Below are 19,863 nucleotides of genomic sequence, written 5' to 3'. Positions count from 1 at the left end.
ACCGTGCTCTCTCCAACTCCTTTTCCAGCTTATGCATTCTTTCTCTCTCTTCACTCTGTTGGCAAGTGACTTCTTTCCATGCGTTGTACAAAAACTGCTCAGTTTCAGGTTTCAGTTGGTTCGTTTTCAGAAACGATTCCGGGGAAGTGTTGACGTTTACAGTCATTGACGCTGGTTCAATGCTCTTAGCCGGTGTTAGTTGAATCATAGTTGTGTCGTCATCTGTTTCCTCCTCCTCTTCGAACTCTGGCTGTAGGAAGGTCGGAAATCTTTTTGGAGTTGACATTCCTCACATTCCTCAGCCGGATTAGATGATAATTCAGCACTAAACTGGTTTTTCAGCGCAGGGCACTGAACTCGCGCACAACAATTAAAACACTGAACTCAGCACTTCAACTATTGCATACACTAGTTCAACTACTGTCACGCTTGCAAAGCCACTCTCAGTCTTCATCGGAGTCGATCACGCATGCGCAGTCTTTGTCCTCTAAACAGCTGTTGCTGCCAATCAGAGCGCTGTGCTCGGCCGCCAACATGCTACCACGCGCCGACCAGATAGCACTCACAGCTGTCATGAAGAACGCAAAGCTGCCGCCTCACATCAAGACATCGCTGCCCGGTGAAAAGGAAACGGCCAGCAAGGAGTTGAAGCCAAGAACCCGATGCGAGTTGTCGGCTCTTATTATGGAGCAACTGACCTCTCCCTTGCACGACTTCCCCGCTCAGCGGCCGCTCGTCCCCGAATCCATGGAGACGAAACCACCCGAACCATCAACCGTCGACTCTCAAGATATCGAAAACATCTTCATCCAGAAGAATATCGCTAGTTTGAATGCACTTCACGCTGGAGACATCATCATTGACTTGTGTTTGAACCTCCCTCACCTCAACAGATACCTACAAAAATACACGACAGCAGTGTCACGAGAGACATTCAGCCTCCCTTCTACACACTCCGAAGCAGTACTTGTGAGACACAACCTTCAACCGTTAGTGAGCGACATTAGTATGGTATGGAGTGCCATGTCTCTCCCGGTTCTCGAACCTTTAACCAAGTCCCGTCTCGAAAAACTCAACACCCTCACTATGTCTTGTCTGTATGCAGCATTGTCCACCGCAACTGCGTTCAGTATTCTTGGAGTTTCATCCGCAGCTCCTCCAAAGACTGGCACCAATGTCAACAACTTGGCAACTGGCAATGCAGCCGGCGCGAAGCCCAGTTCTGAGGAGGAAGGGAGCGCAGAAGGGCTAGCGATCAGTGTTGTAGAGAAAGCTCTCGATGTTTTCAATTTGGTGTCGAATGTTATCAAGAACTCGACCAGAGCTGGTGGTCAGATTCTCCAAAATCACCTGGCCATTGGAGTGTGGCTGCTTGTCTCAGGACTGCAACTGCAGCTCACTCAGTCCAGTGTCATACCAGCTGACAAAACAATCAAAGAAGATAAACCTGGAAAATCTCCCAGCAAATCACGCGAAGGTTCGTCCAGGATCAACTTGATGAAAGTTCAACAGGGATTTGGAGTTTTGTCAGTTGCCTTGGCCCAACGAGCACTGACCATGATGTCCAGCCTCCTCGATGATCTGCATCTGGAGAGCTCACAAATGTCCAATAAAGTTGAACCATCTCCGTTGACTATTATGACACAAGCTACTGCCTTGCAGCGGGCTGCTCGTGTCTTGAATACAACTCCCTTGAATCAGTTTCTCTTCTACTTGGCCACAATTAGCTACAGAAAGGCGTGCACTTTGAAAAGAATACAAAAACATCCACCAGAGGGTGACACTTTCAGCACTTCCGAGTCAACAACTTACTACGATGATGATATTATCAGCTGCTCAGATGAAAGCACTGCCGATGAAGATGATGACAGCGAACCTCTTCTCAATCTTTGGTTCGAAGAGGCGGTGTCAGTGCCTGATTGTTCTGGCTCTGGCCTTGTAAATCAATCTGGCTCAGAAAATCAAGACCCCTCTACTAAGGCGTCATCAAATAATGATAATGCCAGCTCTGTTGTTCCAGAGAAAGGTGAGCCCAACGGCTACATATCTCTTGCCACCAGAATATTCCAGTTCATGAATAAGTACTTGGTTAGTAGTGAGAGTCCGTATATGAGAAACTACGTTGAATCGGGTCTAGCTGAACAACAGATGATTATTCTGGCAGCAATCATCCGAGACTTAGACAGAGAATCGGCCCGCACTGAAACTGGAACTATATCTGTGTACTTTGGGGCGCAACTTGGTGTTTTGTACAGCGAGTTTTCTCAAGCATTAACTCGCTACACTCATAACCTACTGGCGCATAACCTCCTCTCAGAGACACTGAAGACATCTCTACTTGTTCATATGGGAGTTAGTCCGGCTGCAAGTACTCCGGAAAATAACTGGTGGCCATTGCAGGTCTACCCTCGTACTCTAGCTGTGCTCGCTCAAGTTTTACTTCTAAAACCTCAGCCTGAAAAAGAAACTGCATGTATCAATATCTGGAATCGTCTCATAAATACTCTGGTTCAAAATGTGTGCTGCAGCACACCTCCAGTAGCAGACACTACTGAAAATGATGACCTCAATGTTGAGCATGCACAACTGCTGCTCTTTCTTTTCCATTCATTAAGTCTCATGCAAAGAAAATCTGTACTATTGGTTTGTGCAGCGGGGATTATCCGAATTGGAGAAACTTCCCTGCATGGTTTGTTGAGAGAAACACAAATATTGTGTTTGAGTAGACTCCTTCTTCTCATGGATTACATTATGAAATACCTGTATGATGCACCGCTCGCATTTGTTAGGCTTGTGCAATGGAATCTTTTCAGTGCCACAAGCATGGTTACAGATCCTAACGAAGGAAGGATTGAGTCCAGAGTGTTCTATCCATGGAAGGATATTGAAGATAATTACAGAAAATTGGGCCCACAGGATGAATTCTCAATGAAACCACGATTCTATAATCTAGTTCACTCTGAACTGAATAATCAAGATCAACCGAAATTGGATGGCCTAGCATTGAATTTCATTCTTGGTTCACCTGAAAAAGTAAAATATCCCCTGTTGATGGATGCATTAGTTGAAATATTGAGTGTCACCGATCAGTCCAGTCCTTACATCAAATCAGAGTGTCAGTCCAGCTTTACTTTGCTGTGTGCTGCTCAGTACTGCTTCACTATTTGCTGGAAACTTCTGCTACAGTTGCCTCCGTCAACCCCCCATCTAGACAAGCTAGCATTGGCTAGCACCGACTCGGTAACCACTCCACCATCTACATTGCTGCTCCACTCTATGGTGTGGGGTCCTCGTGCGGGTCACAAGACGTTTCAAACCTGGATTAAGGAATCTCTGGTGAAACAGGGAATGTACACACAGTATGCCGAAAACATGCTCAAGTCAGTCACTGAAAAAGTGAACAATTTGAAGCATGATGTGACAGTTGCAAAGAACACCATCACTGCATTGATGCCGCAAGTGGAAGCTGACAGTTTGATGGTGCCCAGGCGAAAACTGCCCACACTGATGGAACTCTGTCTGTTGGATGCTGTCGTTGCCAAGGTGTCCCCATGGAATATGATGTCTGAAGAATCGTCCACTTTCCAGACACCTGACAACTCTCCAGATTTGAACAAGACTATAACCCTTGTGGAGACTGGGTCACAGAATGAGCTTGTTTTGGAGCTGCTGCCACACATTCTGAAGCTCACTGAAGTTATTCTTACATGCAGTCGATCAAGTTTGATGTATCAAATTAATGAAAGTGCTGGAGGCAGTTTATCAATATCAGATTTCTACGCATTTCGCAGCGTTTTAGCCATTTGCTCCACTCAGGCCACGAAAATTCATTCACTTTCAACCGCACTCAATAGCTTGATGCCAACAACTATCCGCTCTGTTCTGGAGAAGTGGAACATCAACTCCTCTACTGAATTCCCTTGGAATACCTATGCGAATGATATCATCCCCAGTGAAAGCTATCTACTAGCCATTGTGAATGCGCATATATCAAGCCTTTCAAGCCAGAGTTCATTCACTATTAACCCTTCTTTGAATCACCTGCTTCAATCCTTGGTGACATTCATCAGTGAGCATATCATGAAATGCGAGACACTCAAAGAGCAAGCTGTGCAGGTACTTGCTCCCTTGACATTAGATGCTTGTACAGAATACCTCTACGAGACATCAATGCGTACATTGGAAAAGATTCTCGGTGACCCTGAGTCAGACGAATACCAGGAAAGAATCTTTAGAATCGTTCTCAAACAAATCTATACCCTCGTCGTTTACTACACGGATGCAACTAACACAACTCAATTCAGCGAATCTGTGAATGAGAAACTCTTACAAGAATGTTTAGTATGGATGGAGGGACTGGTCGAGAAGCCAGTTGGTAGGAAAGCTCTTGATCATTTCTTTAATCAGTCGAACGTTCAAAATCAAGATCTACTGCAAATATTGTTATCAATTGCAAGCCCGAGGACATATTTTTCGATTCCTTATGGCATCAAAGTGTTGCAGTTTTTTAATAAGCTGTTTAGTACAGCTGAAAAGAATCCTGGAGAAGAATGTCTTGAGAGACTGTGTAGCTCGGTTTTGCGTCTACCGTCAGTGGAACCAGCTAAACTTTCGAAATGGCTGTACCACGTTATTCTGAGCAAAGACTCAGCTCCACCGATTGAAGCTTCAAGCACTTCAGCTGCTGCACCTGTCAGTACACCTGTTGCTGCTACAACCACCACCACCACCACCACCACCAACACCACCACCTCTACTACCACTGCAGCTGCTGTAGTGACATCTAATGGCTCGGCAACATCTGCAAGTACAGCTGTTGTTGCCCCACCTGAAGACAAGACTGCCGACAAGACAGCCTCCAATGAAAACACCAACCTGACCAAGAAGACATTGCACCAGGAAAACAATCAGCTTCTACAGTTCTTAACATCGTACATTGTGAAAGACAACAGTGACAACCATGCCAAAGAAGCGGTAGCTATTACGTTGTTGGAAGCTTTGATTCCAATGGGATCCCAGTTGTTGTCAGTGTTTGAAGGCGCTGGATTTCCTGAATTGATGGTTGTCATGGCAACATTGGCCGATGCCGGTTCAGGAAAAGGACACTTGAACCTGTTTACAGCTGCCACCAAGTGGCTAGACATTTGTAAAGAGTATCTGTGCAGGAAAGAAGTGGTTGATAAGCTGGAGTCGGGTCATGGAGGGCCTAATTTGATGGTGGATTCAACGAGCTACCTGGTGAACTATGTGGGCGACATAGTGTCGGCTCTGTGTCCGTCCGCTAGCTACGGAGGTCGCGCGGCCTCCCCGCCCTGGGACGGAGAGACCCTGCCCCTGCCAGACCCCGACACCGACTGGATTGACGACCTAGGACATGAGGACGACGACGAGAGCGGAGGCGACGACTCTGACGAAGACAGTCTGTGCAACAAGCTGTGCACATTCACCATAACTCAAAAGGAGTTCATGAACCAGCATTGGTATCACTGTCACACTTGCAAAATGGTCGACGGTGTCGGTGTTTGCACGGTATGTGCCAGAGTGTGTCACAAAGGTCATGACGTCACTTACGCTAAGTATGGAAACTTTTTCTGTGACTGCGGAGCTAAAGAGAATGGCGCCTGTCAAGCCTTAGTTAAACGAAGTCCGCAAACTGGAAACCTTGGTGATCTACAAAACAATCAGGGATCATCAAATCAAGCTATGGCGTGTAGTTCGAACACAGAGCTGACGTCTTCTCTGAGACGAAGGGCCTCGTCCCCCGTTGCTATCGACAAGAACTCCGAAACTAGAAGTCTACCCCGTGATCGTCACAAGCAGGCTGTCCTAGCTAAACAGTTGGAAAGTTTGAATGAGGTAATAACAAACATTGTATGGAAGGATGGACAGGTAGTTGTCAAACTACTAGAAGTTCTGCAATCTCTCATCCCAGCAGTTGAAGCTTCCTGTCTCCGCCAATCACCTGTAGGATGTCATCAGCGTGCTAAGGCCTTACTAGACGTACTGCACACTCAGGACAAGAAGTGTGAAATGACAGACCAACTTATGGTTGCTACTCTCGGCTCTCAAGAAGGAGCATTCGAAAACGTTCGTATGAACTACTCTGGCGATCAAGGACAGACAATTCGTCAGTTACTGTCAGCACACATGATACGTAGAGTTGCAATGTGCTGTCTATCATCTCCTTACGGAAAACGTCAACATCTAGCAGTTTCTCATGAGAAAGGAAAAATCACAGTTCTTCAGCTGTCGTCGCTGTTGAAACAAGTTGACTCCTCTAAACGCAAATTAACACTGACTCGTCTCGCTTCAGCTCCAATTCCGTTCACAGTGCTCTCACTCACTGGTAATCCGTGCAATGAAGACTTCCTAGCTGTTTGTGGCTTGAAAGAATGCCACGTGTTGACTTTCAACTCGAGCGGAACGGTATCCGACCATCTAGTCCTACATCCACAATTAGAGACCGGTAACTTCATTATTCGAGCAATTTGGTTGCCAGGAGCACAAACTCAACTCGCTCTAATTACTGCGGATTTTGTCAAGATATACGACCTGGCAATTGATGTTCTTTCTCCTCAGTACTACTTCCTTGTACCTACTGGGAAAATTCGTGACGTCACATTTATCTGTACACAGGATGGAAAAAGTACGATGCTACTGATGTCATCGACTGGCTACATCTACAGTCAAGAGATGGACGATGACAGCTCAGCCAAACATGGACCGTTCTATGTGACAAACACAATCGACATTAGTCACTCTGAGATTAAAGAAGTGAACGGACAATTTTGTGGCGGTGGAGTATCAGTATACTATTCTCATATCCTGAAGCTGTTGTTTTTCAGCTACACTCACGGTAAGAGTTTTGTCGCGCCAGTTACAAACTTGGACAGCAAGTTGTCGCCGATTTTTCAGATTAACATCAACAAAAGCGGAGGGGGTAGTGGAAGCAGCAGTAACTCAAACTGCAGCAGCGGAAGTAGCGGAAGTGGCAACAAAGCTAGCAATTCAGCCGCCAACCATCCCCAGCCGCTGTGTCAATGGAGTGAAGTGTCCAATCATCCAGGATTGATTTGTAGCGTCATGCAAAGCAGCAACAACCCTGTCATACTCATGATCAAACCAGACTGCATCATGATTCAAGAAATGAAAGCTGTATCAGTGAAGGCGAAAATAATGGATATGGTTGCAATAAGACACCCTTCTTCCAGCTCCGATCATCGTACCACATTGATATTGTTGTGTGAGGATGGAAGTCTCAGAGTTTTCAACGCATCCATGGAACAAACAGGCTTCTGGCTGTCATCCAGTGTACAAGCAACAAGTCTCATGCCTTCCGCTAAACCATCCAAGAAGAAGAAGGCAGCAAAGAGTGGAAAACCGTCTGGACAAGTCTCCTTCCCGGTTGACTTCTTCGAACACAGCATACTACTCAATGACTTGGAGTTTGGTGGGAACGACTTATTACAAATTTACAACCCACAACAGATCAAACATAGACTGAACACTACAGGAATGTATATTGTATCTACCAGGGTGACTGGCGCTTCAATGGAGATCACAAACAACGATTCAGCCCACGTCATTACTGGAATTAGGGTGCTGCTCGGTAATCAAGACGTGCTCAGAGTGCCGTCATTCATTGAAGTATTCGATAGGGTCATTCAAACAACCTTGTCGAGGAATCGGTGGTTTGATGTGCCTCTGACCAGGGAGGAGAGTCTGCAGGCTGATAAGAAGTTGAATGTGCTTTTCGGCCCCTCTCAGGATCCCGAATCAGTGATGATGATTGACTCGATTAAGGTGTATGGCAAGTCGAAGGACGCGTTTGGCTGGCCTGAGGAGAGCGAGGAGGCTGGAAACAGTTCCTCGGTGGCCACTCAGGCAACTGTCGGCTCCTCATCCAATTCCAACTCGTTGGCGGCTGAGAACGACGGCTCGTCCTCACTCCTGCCTCGAATCACCTCGCTTGACAAGTGAGTTACTCATTTTCATTTAACCGATTTCAAACGGACCAGTTGTATTATATTGCAATAAGCCCTTTTAGTAATACCACAGAGAAAAGATAGCATAAGAAGACATCCCCCCTGGAATAGGGCCCTGTTTATGTTTCAAATTTCAAGCCTATTTTTGTTAACTCGAGCCGATTACTGTCAACTACTGTTTTGGCCGGGTGAGAGTGTAAGAACGGTACCACATTATGAGAGACTATCAGCGTCACATAGCTTGACTAAAAAGAACTTCTAGGACTATCGGCTTAAGTTAACAGTGAAATATGGAACATAAAACGCCCTATACCATGGGAATCCTTATTTTATCTTTTTTCCATGGCATAATCTCTCAAATGGAATGCGATGAGTTATCTCGTTATAATTCGAAAATAATTTAGTTATTTGTTTTTCTTCTGATAGTGTATTAGACGAGACATAGTGATACTTATCCACAATGAAAACTCAATATTCGTGATATTAAACAATATTTTTATGTTTCCATCCGTTATTATTCTTCTTCAATTAAATACTTCTTCAACATAATACATTGTGTTAATTTGTGTAGAAGAACTAGTATTGTAGAACTTTCCTTATAAGTCAAAAGAGGCAAGTAGTGTTAATTGTTCATCACAATAAACTTCTCTGCACTCGTTTAAATTAAACACTAGAATAAAGTCATGAGTTGCTTATTCACACTCTCCTCTCAATCTACAGCCATGACAGGATGCTACCCAACTAGAAAATAGCCTCGCATTTTATAGAGTAGCTGCTAATAGATTCATAAATAATATCTGTAGTCTAGAATGAGTCATTTGACTTGTATTTTGCGATATCAGGATGGTTTGCGGCATTCTGGAAGTGCTTGACAACTGTTTCTCGGCATCTCACGTCTCAGCCTCTCTCAACTCGGAAGTACAGTACTCGTCGGCCATGTCGCTGGCCACCACTCTGCTCACACTTCCCACCCCGGTTCCCCTGCAAATGCACACCAAGTCACTACTCGCCGCTCTCCTACATCCGTCAAGTCATGCCTATCACAATTTTAAGGTAATTACCAACTATTTGATAGTCACTACATTGATGCTAAAAAATACCTACCATGTTGTGACTTTACAATAATACACTATTGTAGAAGTGAAGAGATAATGTACTGTGCAATAGTCACAACATATCTACTACGATTTCAAGGTAATATTATTATCATGCTGTTACTATACAATAGTACACTGTGATGGAAATATAACAATAGTTTACTATGCAATTGTCACAACACTCCTATCTCAACTTCAAGTAATTACGCAATGAAATAGTCACACTGTTGATGCCACAATATTTATTTATTAGATAGAGCAAACGATACAATATTCAGAAACGATAGAACAAGATATTGTCCAAAACTTCTTGTAATTATTGATTTTGTCTCAAATCGTCCAAATATTATGTAGGTTATGTCCATTTCAATTTCTACACCAAATATGCTGTGAGTATCATGTTGTGATACAATTCTACACAATCAGCCTATCACAACACCAATGTTGTTTCTCAATATAATAGACACATCTTTCATAGGTGTTTTACAAGAGAGATTGTAATCACTACTTATCTGTAAAACGTTGCAATGTCTGGAAATGATATTATCTTGATCCCCTAATTGTTGATGATGAATGAATCTAGAAACATCGAAACAGTTATTAAAACAATATATAACAAACATATATTCTTACAAAGATATCTCACACAAGTCTTGTAAGAATGATTTAAATCGTGCTTGTGTCACGGGAATCAATCAGAAAAGCATCCTTCTCATAAAAGCCTTCTCCGATTGGTTCTCGTGGTATTTAATCATGATTAAAATTCAACTGGCTTTTGTGCGACCGGGCCTTATTATAATAAGATCGTTATCTCTCTATTATTTGTCATCAGCCAGTTTATATAAAATATATTGGCATTTTCACTTTCTCGAATAAGTTGATGATCAGTTTGAAAAAATAGCACAACTTGAATGGCACATTATGATATGTAGAACCACCACCAGAAAAAAATCAACAGAAGTAAAGCTATAAAATATAGGGATCTCGTAATACAGGTGACACAGAATAACGGCAACTTTTAAAAACGCCATAAAAAGTTAGTGGGAAGGGCAAACATTGAGAGAATTATTAATAACATCTATCACTTTTTGACAATGGCTTCCTCCTGCACGAATACACTCTTGAAATCTGTGTTGGGATTCCTGAACAATTGCTGCAACAGCTGGGATATTGTTAATTTCATTTTGAATTGTCTGTTATGATTCAACCACAGTTATTGGTCAAGTTGTGAAAACATTTGATTTGAGATAGCTCCACAAACAGAAATTCGCAGGTGAATAGATCATGGGACTAGGAAACGCTGATGTTGCAGCGATCAATGAGGAATCGTCAACACAGATTTCAAGAGTGTATTCGTTCAGGAGGAAGCCATCTTAAAAAAGTAATTGTCTAAACGTGATAGATGATATTAATAATTCTGAAATGGCAAGTCTTGAACACTTGTCCAATTTGTAGAGATTTGAGTAAAATATTTTTGTTTTTAATTAGTTTTCAAAAATCAAAATTTAAAATTTTTAGTTTATTCATTAGTTTTGAAGTAGAAATTGGACTTTTTAAGTGAAAAGTGAAATTATAACCTCATTATTTTTTGAAACTTTTATTTGTAAAAATTTGGGAGAAGAAAGTTTTGGGCTGTGCCTGTTTTCTTCTCCCAATCATATTGTATTGTAATTATGATTTGTAATTGTCAATGAAATAAATAAACTTTACATTAGTTTGAATAAAATCATTTTTGTCCTTCCCACTAATCTTTTATGGCGTTTTTAAAAGTTCCTGTTATTCTGTGTCACTCTGTATAAATGAAAATGGTTTTCAAGATTTTTGCTGTATTTTTATTTTATAGCAATGTAACCTGTAAAACTTCACTCTCACTAGAAGACATACTCATCAACTCATCATGAATGAGGGCTTCCATCTATTGTTTGAAAATTGCGTGAGTAATGCTGGTTGGCAGCAGAAAGCTCGAATAGGGCTCTTTTTCATGGCATTAATATTGTAGCTGTATTTGTAGCTGTATTACATCGTATAATTCACCATTACAAAATGACTCTCAATATAAAAACTCTTTGGTGGTTTAGAAATTGAGAATCCTAGTTCTTAAAGCTTAGATGTATTGTCAACTTTTATAAATATTTTTTGTTGAGTAATCAATTTGGATTTTTGACAGGATCTGTCGATTTTGAGCTACGTGATGAGCACATTGGGAACATTGAGGAATGTGGCAGATCCATGCGATATCGATGCTGAATCATTCTATCGACTTGTGCTAATGACTCGACAAATTGCCGTCACAAGACCCTACAGTCTTGCTAAAATATCATCCGATTTGAACACAGGTAAGTTGACATTTAATTGATTTACAACTAAATTATTTGTGAATCACATCTCGGTCTTTTGAAATGTACAAACAACATTGATTCAACATCAATTTTGTCTGGTTATGAATAATGATGTATGATGTACACTGTGTTGAAGAAAGAGTATTGATATACCTGGTTTTAAGAAAGAGTTTGTCTCAATAAGACTTGTCTTAGAATCTTCAAAATTGAAAAACTTGAATGTATAGTGCAATCAACATTTTAACGGAGGTAAAAATGTATACAAAGGAACAGTGTAATGTAAGGAACAGTGTATACAAAGTTGCTTATTTCAAAGTGTGAAAGAGAGGTGGAACACTCGTTCATGTTTGTAGAATTAATTCAACACTGTTCCTGACATTTAGAACTTTCAATAAAAACAATACCTTATCTGGTTCTAGTTGGATATTGTAGTCTGAGCAAACCTTAGATCGCAGCATCACTCTTAAGGAGTACTGTGTTGCCAGATTTCACAGAAGTCAGAAAGTCTGTGAGCTAATTGTGTGAGAGAAAGAGCTAAAAAGAGAGCGTAGGTCATACTGATAGAATCAGCATGAAAACGACAACAGAGTTCTCCTATTCTTGTAAGAAATAACAACTTTAAAAATAATAACTTTCACTTTGTTATATTCACTTTGTAAGAAATAACATTAGCATTGAAGCCCCGTGCTGTAAACTAAGGTTCACACGGACTACAGAACTGGACAATTTCTTGTCTTTTCATCCGCCATATAATTAATTTGAGTCATATTACCGTTGCATCATTCTAACCATTAATGAAGAAATATCAATAAATATTACTCGGTAAAAAATAGAACCGTTCAAATGAGTTCCTTTTTTCCAGGTGCTGAGAGCTACCAACATTTTGTTCATCAACTAACCGAAATCTTATGGAGACTTCACCAATGCCGACCACCAAACATCGCTCTAGCCTCCGTCTGTGTTCCTGGTAAATTCATTCTACTTTTCCAATTTACATTATTCATTGATGTGTTTCAAACAAAATTTGACCGATATTATGGTAGCCTATAGTAATGGTGTGTATACTGCTCAGAGTGTTAATATTAATTAATTATATTTACACATTCATGAATAAAAAATCTGTATGGTATGAACATTTATACAGTACAAATATTCATTATCCTGACTCTAGATAAAATAACATACTTTCATACAATTCAATTCTATTTAAAGTGAAAAATATCTATTTATTTATGTTACAAATGAAGCTGACATTGGTAGGTAAAATACCAAGGCCATCCTTGTATTATTTTATTTCTTCCAAATTTAGGCCTTTACAGTCCAGAAAGTAGGTTAGGCTAAGTTTCTTCACCTGCCCAATTTTCAGTGCAAACCTAGAATGTCAAATTTATATGTTTTAAAACCCAAATTGAATAACGAAATTACACTCAAAAAGTACTAAAAATGTAAAATATTGAGCTACTTTGATAAATGTTGACCCAGAGTTGAAAACAATCTTATTTACTTTGTTATATTCAAATTCAAATATTTATTTACTTTTTTTATTTTCACAAACTTGTATGTGGAAACTGTTGAGAATTGTCATTGTTTGTTTATATTATATGTTCATATTCGTTGTATTTAAATTCAAATAGCATTTTGTGAACGCAGCTAACATGCATGTGGAAGCTGGTAAGAATTGGCATGGTTTGTGCTTAGGCTTGACACACGTGGAAGCAATAGTGCACTCGATGGTGGAGATAGTGCACGCATTCACGCTGGTGGACCAATCGGAGACGTGCATAGCGATGGCGTCGAAGCTCTACCTGGACCTGTTGCTGTGTGAGGACACGGCTGTTAGCTTCAGCGCCAAGCAGGCGTTTGTCAGGGTGCTGAGGCCGCGATCTCGAAGGCGACGCGTCTTCATACCCAGTCCTCCCCATTGCACCACGCCTGGTTAGTATTCCTTAGTGAACACGTTAAATTGTCGGTCCCGGCTGCCTAAAAGCAGTCGTTAGGTCATGTCAGAGGCCCTGAAATTGATCAGTTGCGACCTGAAAACTCTGACACCAGACCTGAGCCAGCCAGGTCACACGATATTATTATTAGTAGCATGGCCCTGGCCATATTAAGGTGAAACGAAAGAGATGTTGTCAGTTACACATAATTAATTTGCGCCAAACTAAAGTTTTAATGCACTTGAGGCATCATCATCAGTGGTCTTTTTTGGTTAGACTTACTTACAGTAAGTCTCACATAAATTATGTGGAGCCGAAAACATCTTCCATTTTACCTTCATAAATATATAGATGAATGACTACTAACAATAGCTACCTCTAATACAAGCCCTGGCCTACGATATTGCAACGTCGCAGTGTAGACCTACAATCTAAACATGATTGGTGAAAAAGATTTAAAAAAATACCAGCTAATCTTTTTCTCTGCTTGAACTCAAAATTTGTTTATATTTCTGAGTTTTGATAGGTCTAATTCATGTTAAATGTTAATTTGAAGATCGGCACTGATCGGCAAAAATTGGAAGAGTGGCAGTATGATATAAGCCTATTGTGCTTTTCTCGATGCTTAGTTATTGTAAATGATGTAATTAATGAATAAATAGAATCAATAGATTTTGATGCTGAGTTTCTGTCCCTAACACGATTGACCTAGCATTTCCAATTCTTCACTAGATAGGCTACTATTTTCAATTCTTCATTACTCAATAATTATTAGTTCAATTTCCTATTTTCAAAATACAAATACCTATACACATATAGGGCATCTAGCCTTTTCTTTTGTAAAAGTCACTTGTAAAGTGACCTTTTTCAATATAATAACTACAGTGTCAGTAATTATTTAAGGATTAATTGTTTGTCTAATTTTTATTCGTTTAATCAATTGGTTTAATTTTGACTTCACTCTAGGAGAAATAGAAAGAGAACGCGAAGGACCAGTTTCTCAGCCATCTCAAGACTCATCGGAAGCGGAGGCAGTCCAAATGGAGGAAGCTGTCGAACCAATGGCTATCCTAGCACCCGATGCTGGTATGTATGCAACGCACCCTCATCTACTTTGAAAACAAATACAACTATATCAATTGATAGTTTCATCTTACTCTTTATTGAAGACATTTTGTTCACTTTTCTGTTGCAATAACAAATTTCCTCGTTGACGGTCCTAGCTGCTTGAAAACAGTCATCAAGGGCCAAGCCACACGAGGCGTTTTTCAGACGAGTTGGCACGACACGGCAGGACAGCAAGCTCTCCGACTGGCTGATTCGAGAGAGCTTCATCTCGATACTCCATAATAAGCTTACGATAAGCTCTCCGATTGGCTGATTCGAGAGAGCTTCATCTCGATACTCCATAATAAGCTTACGATAAGCTCTCCGACTGGCTGATTCGAGAGAGCTTCATCTCGATACTCCATAATAAGCTTACGATAAGCTCTCCGATTGGCTGATTGGGTTGGAAGAGGCTCTCTCAAATCAGCAAATCTGAGAGCTTCCTGTTTTGTCGTGCCGACTGAAAAAACGCCCGTGTGACTTAACCCGTAAGTCATGTAAGAGGCTCCGAAATTGATTAGCTGTGACCTGAAAATTCTGATACTAGACCTGATCCAGCCAGTTACTCGATACTATTATTAATTACCAGTTATAATATAACTTTCAGTTTCTGTTTTCATTAGCATTGTCCTTCTGAATTCTACTTGACATTGTCGTTCTGATAGATGTATTGTTTGATGAGGATAAGTCTAAAAAATTATAATGGTGTAAAAATTAAAACTAGTTTCTCGAAAATTAGTGACTGCGACGAATTAAAGTAGAAATGTAGTTTCGAATAGATGAATAAGGGTGTGATGACATTATATGTGCAAGTACACGCTTGGTTATACATAACGGATTTTGGAAAGAGCAATAGGAACACTTGCTGGTTGCGCTCAGAGTGAGCAGCTACATTCCACCTGTTTCAATGCTACTTTTCGAATTTTGTTTTTCGGCTCATGCATGATCTGACGTGCACTTTCACTAATTCAGTGCATTCAGTATGATCACACCCTAAAACTTTATTCATCTATTGGAAATCATATTCAGGTGGAGTACATGAAAATGTTGATGATTGTTTCATATATCCGTTGCTGCACTTTATCGTTCTAATTGATATTTGTGTGCAGTGAACGCAGGTGGTCTGGCAAGTGCAGTGTTCGTTGACGTTGGAGCCCTGCTGGGAGCCGGGGGTCTGTTGGACATTCCTCCCGATGCGGACGACGAGACAATGGTGGAGCTGGCAATAGCGCTCAGTCTGCAAGACCACGAGGGAGCCGCCAACCTACAAGGACTGGTCAATCTGGCCGGTCCAGCATTGCAGGTGGGTCTACTCTTCGTCTAAGTTTTTTCCACCGATATGTATCCCATAGATATAATTTGTTGCAGTGTTGTTTAAACTAACATTTTACATTTGAAAAATTATCCCATAGTACCTTTTTTTGAAAATATTTTCTATACTTTTTGTATTTTATATAAAATGTTTCTCTAAAAAACGGTACTATGTGATTACTTTTCAACTAACAAATCAAGTAGCCCTAATGAAATACGCCATTAGATAACATTTTAGATTATAGTTTGAACTAACAATTTATTTGTGAATACAATCTTTTATAAATAATTGATTAGATAAATAAATATTTAAACTCTACGTCAACTCGATTTTGTTATTCATAGAAAATGTATAAAAGAATTTGTTATGTTGATACGTATTGTTTGGTAGTAAAAAATGAACAGAATTTACGGAATAGTTAAAAAATCATTAAAAGTACAGTTCTGTTCATGTTGGAACGTTTTCAAACTACTGTAGTTGAGAATAGAAATATTTAAACTCCAAGCCAACTTGATTTTGTCATACATAGAAAATGCATTTCAGTCATAGAAAATGCTGTATATATTTTTGAAAACTTGCAATCTGTGATGGCACAAGAGGACTTTTACATTACTACATTCATGAAGCACTGATAATTTGTGTATGTTTTGGAAAAATAAAGGCTTTATTTATTAAATTAAAACAAACGAAAAATATTTTCAAAATATTCTGTTTATCACATTTTTTGAAGTTGATTACCGTGTTAATTTTGTAATCAATTTAAAGCACTGATTATTCGTGAATTTTTCAAAATAAAGGCCTTTTTATCCATTTTTTTATTTAGAGTCCGGGTCCTGTAGCTTTGCCTATCGGCGAAGGGTTACTAGACTACAATACTACCCGTTCAAAAGCATCCACCATTTCAAGGAAGCTCTGTAGGGAGCTTCTACCATCTAGCAATCTAGTTACTCTGGAGCGTATGTTTTTGTAAAAGTAGTAATATCACCCCGCGAACCATACCTTGCCTATAATATGCCGTTTCAAAGTTGCGTAGGCATTATTTATTTAATTAATTATTATTTATTTATGATGTGTGTTTGTGTCAGGGATTGGCTCAGGTTGCCCAATCGCAGAACCAAGAGGCTGGTCACTTCTCGGATACGACCGCCTCGGCTGGTGGCTCGGACGACGAGGGCTCCACAGCCGCCACAGATGGGAGCACCCTTCGCACTTCGCCCGCCGAACAGGTGTGCAACAAATATTCCAACTACAAAAATATATCAAGAAATATTTTATATTAAGCTATCTTCCAATATTCTTACTACAAAAATTATCTAAACTCCTATCAATCAATAAACTTCTATCGTTCCTGAAGACATGACACTTTTAGATAAATCCCCTGCTGCAACTGATCGGATGTGATCTAACAATCAGCTTTCAGACTTGATTCAGTTGAAAGTTCAGTAAATATGAATGAATGAAACACAAGTTTTATAGAAAACGTACATAAATACACTTAGTGATGATAGTTTATGATCTACTAACCATCTGATTTAGTAACCACCGTGAATCATAAGATTAGAGTATAGTATATTATATAGATTCATTTACTGAAGAGCAAGTTTCATGAAAAAATGAACTTTCAGTTTCTCTATCACTTATGATTTAGTAGTCATTATAACATTGAATTACATAGAAACTTTTGACCATATTGTAAGTCTAGTGAATATAGATTAACAGCTAGTTTGATGAAAAAATAAGTTTATCTTCACTCATGATTCAGTAAGACAAATTAGATTTGAGTACATCTAAACTATTCTAAATTGTCTTCCAATAAGGTACTTTTTATCAGAACTATTTACGTGAAATTAAAATAATGTTTGATGTTTAATAATAATGTGTGAGGTTTTAAAGAAAAGGCCATCACTTCCTTTCAAAGTGTTATCAATTAAAACTCAATATTTTCTAGAGTAACACTTTAGTAACAATCATAATAAAAATTATTTGATTACGATAGCGATAGGTAGCTCTGAAATATTATGTTCTTTGTTTATTTGAATGATCCACACACCAATTTCGTCTCAGGATGGTTTAATGTTATTATTCTCGTATACATGAGTTTTGTTTACAATAAGTAGGAAAACCTTAGGCCCGTTCTAATAACTAGAACTAGGCCCGTTCTATTTTCGAGTGTGTTAACTTGTTGATTGACAGTGTTTAATGTTATTGGTAATAACTGTTCGAAATCTTCTCATTCCTATTCTATTATTTGTTCTTTGTATATTAACTTCTTATCTTTCCCTGTGTGTGAGTATGTTTGAATATTCTTACGTTATCCACCTCCTGGCAATCAATTCCATTGATATGAGCTGTATGTAGAATCTGTAATGCATGTTATCCATGTGTACTCAATTAGGTTTTTGTTTCAATGTGTAATACTACCGTGGGCGCTTTGGTGTGGTGGTGTTTCACAACATCAAATCACTATTTATGTTTTCTTTTCTTAAAAAAATAAATAAAAAATTCGATCTCTAATAAAATTGATTGATACGAAAATAAAACTCAATTGACCGATTTAAACTTATTATTCAAGAACTTCTTGATCCAAAATTTTATTCAAATAAAGTCTATACCACGCAATGAAATAAGGTTCAAAAATATGTAGCAAGATGAAAAAACCTTAGATCACTCAAAAAATAGCCATGGTTGATAGGAAATCGAAAATAAATATTGACTCCTGATAGACGATATAAACATACATTCTATGAATTTCTAGTACTCATTTTGATTCAAATAAAATGAATTCCACTTATTGAAATTTGATAAACTATTTCTTCTCTTTTCAAAAATATTTAAAAATGACAATCACTCTTTACATTTTAATGTTTGATAGGACTTGATAACGCCTGTTAAACATATAAACAACTTTATTCAACAACCTTCTAATAGATTGTTCTAATCAATTACCAACTATTCCACTTATGAACATGTGTAAGAGAATATAGAAAATCTCGATAATAGAATTTGTTATGTTGATACGTATTGTTTGGTAGTAAAAAATGAACAGAATTTACAAAATAGTTGAAAAATAATTAAAAGTACAGCTCTGTTCATGTTGGAACGTTTTCAAACTACTGTAGTTGAGAATAGTAGTGATAACGTTTTGAATGTGTAAGCAATGTAGGGGGGGTGTTTGGTGGTGTTTATACAGGGTGGGTCAGAGAGTGGGGGTAGTGGTGTGGACAGCATCACAGGGGATCACAACGTGTCAGGCCGAAGCTCGGCTTACGGCGACAATATTCAGGAGGCACTGGCTCTGACGACACCGGGCATGCGCAGTGACACCTGCTCTCTCTCTCTTGTGCCGGTTGGCTTTCAAGTACGTTCAGTCTAGACTAGGCGGCCAGCGCTGGGCCAACGCACTGTACAACTTTTATTAATTGCTTCAACTCAATAACCACATTTACTAACTTGGTTTCTCATCATCATGTATCTAACTTAGCACATTTCACACATAATTTTGCTCTAGAGTAGATGGTACTAACAGTGGAGGTATAGCGAAGAGGGTCGATGAGTCTTGGAAAAATAATGTTTTGACAAAAAGGTGTTGCTTGAACATGATCTTAATCATAGATATAAATATGTAATTTTTCATCAAATGATAGAAAATTTAGTCTATAGAAAAGAATATGCTTGCTAATAATTAATGTCACGCCCAGTTGCACAAAAGCCGGTTATATTATTAATCGTAATTCATTTCTCAATAACCAATCAGAAAACGTTTTTTCGAAAAGAAGGCTTCTCTGATTGGTTTTCGTGAAATTAATCAAGATTCAAATTCAATCGGCTTTTGTGTAACCCGCACTAAGTTGTTATTCTATAGTCAACAGCACGAAAATTAGTCTGATGGAAATTGGTAAGGCTGAGTACCTACCTCTCACCTCCCCGCACCAATAGACGTTGCTAATTCGTCAGGTATATCATAAAAATATATATTAATTATCATTTATGATCAGCTGTGGACAACGTTGATCAACTCTTATTTTTTGCCAGCGTTGCACTCATGTGTTCTATTATCATCGGACTATTTTCGTCCGGTTTCGTCCG

General features: G+C 39.4%; 1 protein-coding gene across 1 annotated transcript in view; it reads left to right on the top strand.

The window, feature by feature from the left end:
* The window catches only part of LOC111048180 (protein purity of essence), a 79,620-nt gene that overhangs the window by 286 nt on the left and 59,471 nt on the right, over positions 1-19,863 (top strand). The window contains exons 2-10 of the mRNA XM_039431953.1: positions 343-7,976; positions 8,828-9,038; positions 11,250-11,418; positions 12,284-12,388; positions 13,120-13,356; positions 14,325-14,444; positions 15,575-15,768; positions 16,863-17,003; positions 18,968-19,135. Coding sequence (XP_039287887.1) covers positions 343-7,976; positions 8,828-9,038; positions 11,250-11,418; positions 12,284-12,388; positions 13,120-13,356; positions 14,325-14,444; positions 15,575-15,768; positions 16,863-17,003; positions 18,968-19,135 — 8,979 coding nt within the window. The remainder of the gene's footprint in view (positions 1-342; positions 7,977-8,827; positions 9,039-11,249; positions 11,419-12,283; positions 12,389-13,119; positions 13,357-14,324; positions 14,445-15,574; positions 15,769-16,862; positions 17,004-18,967; positions 19,136-19,863) is intronic.

The sequence above is a fragment of the Nilaparvata lugens genome, chromosome 7 (assembly GCF_014356525.2).
Source record: "Nilaparvata lugens isolate BPH chromosome 7, ASM1435652v1, whole genome shotgun sequence".
Classification (NCBI taxonomy): Eukaryota; Metazoa; Arthropoda; class Insecta; order Hemiptera; family Delphacidae; genus Nilaparvata; species Nilaparvata lugens.
Note: the sequence above shows the minus strand (reverse complement) of the source record. Positions and strands in the feature narration are given on the sequence as shown.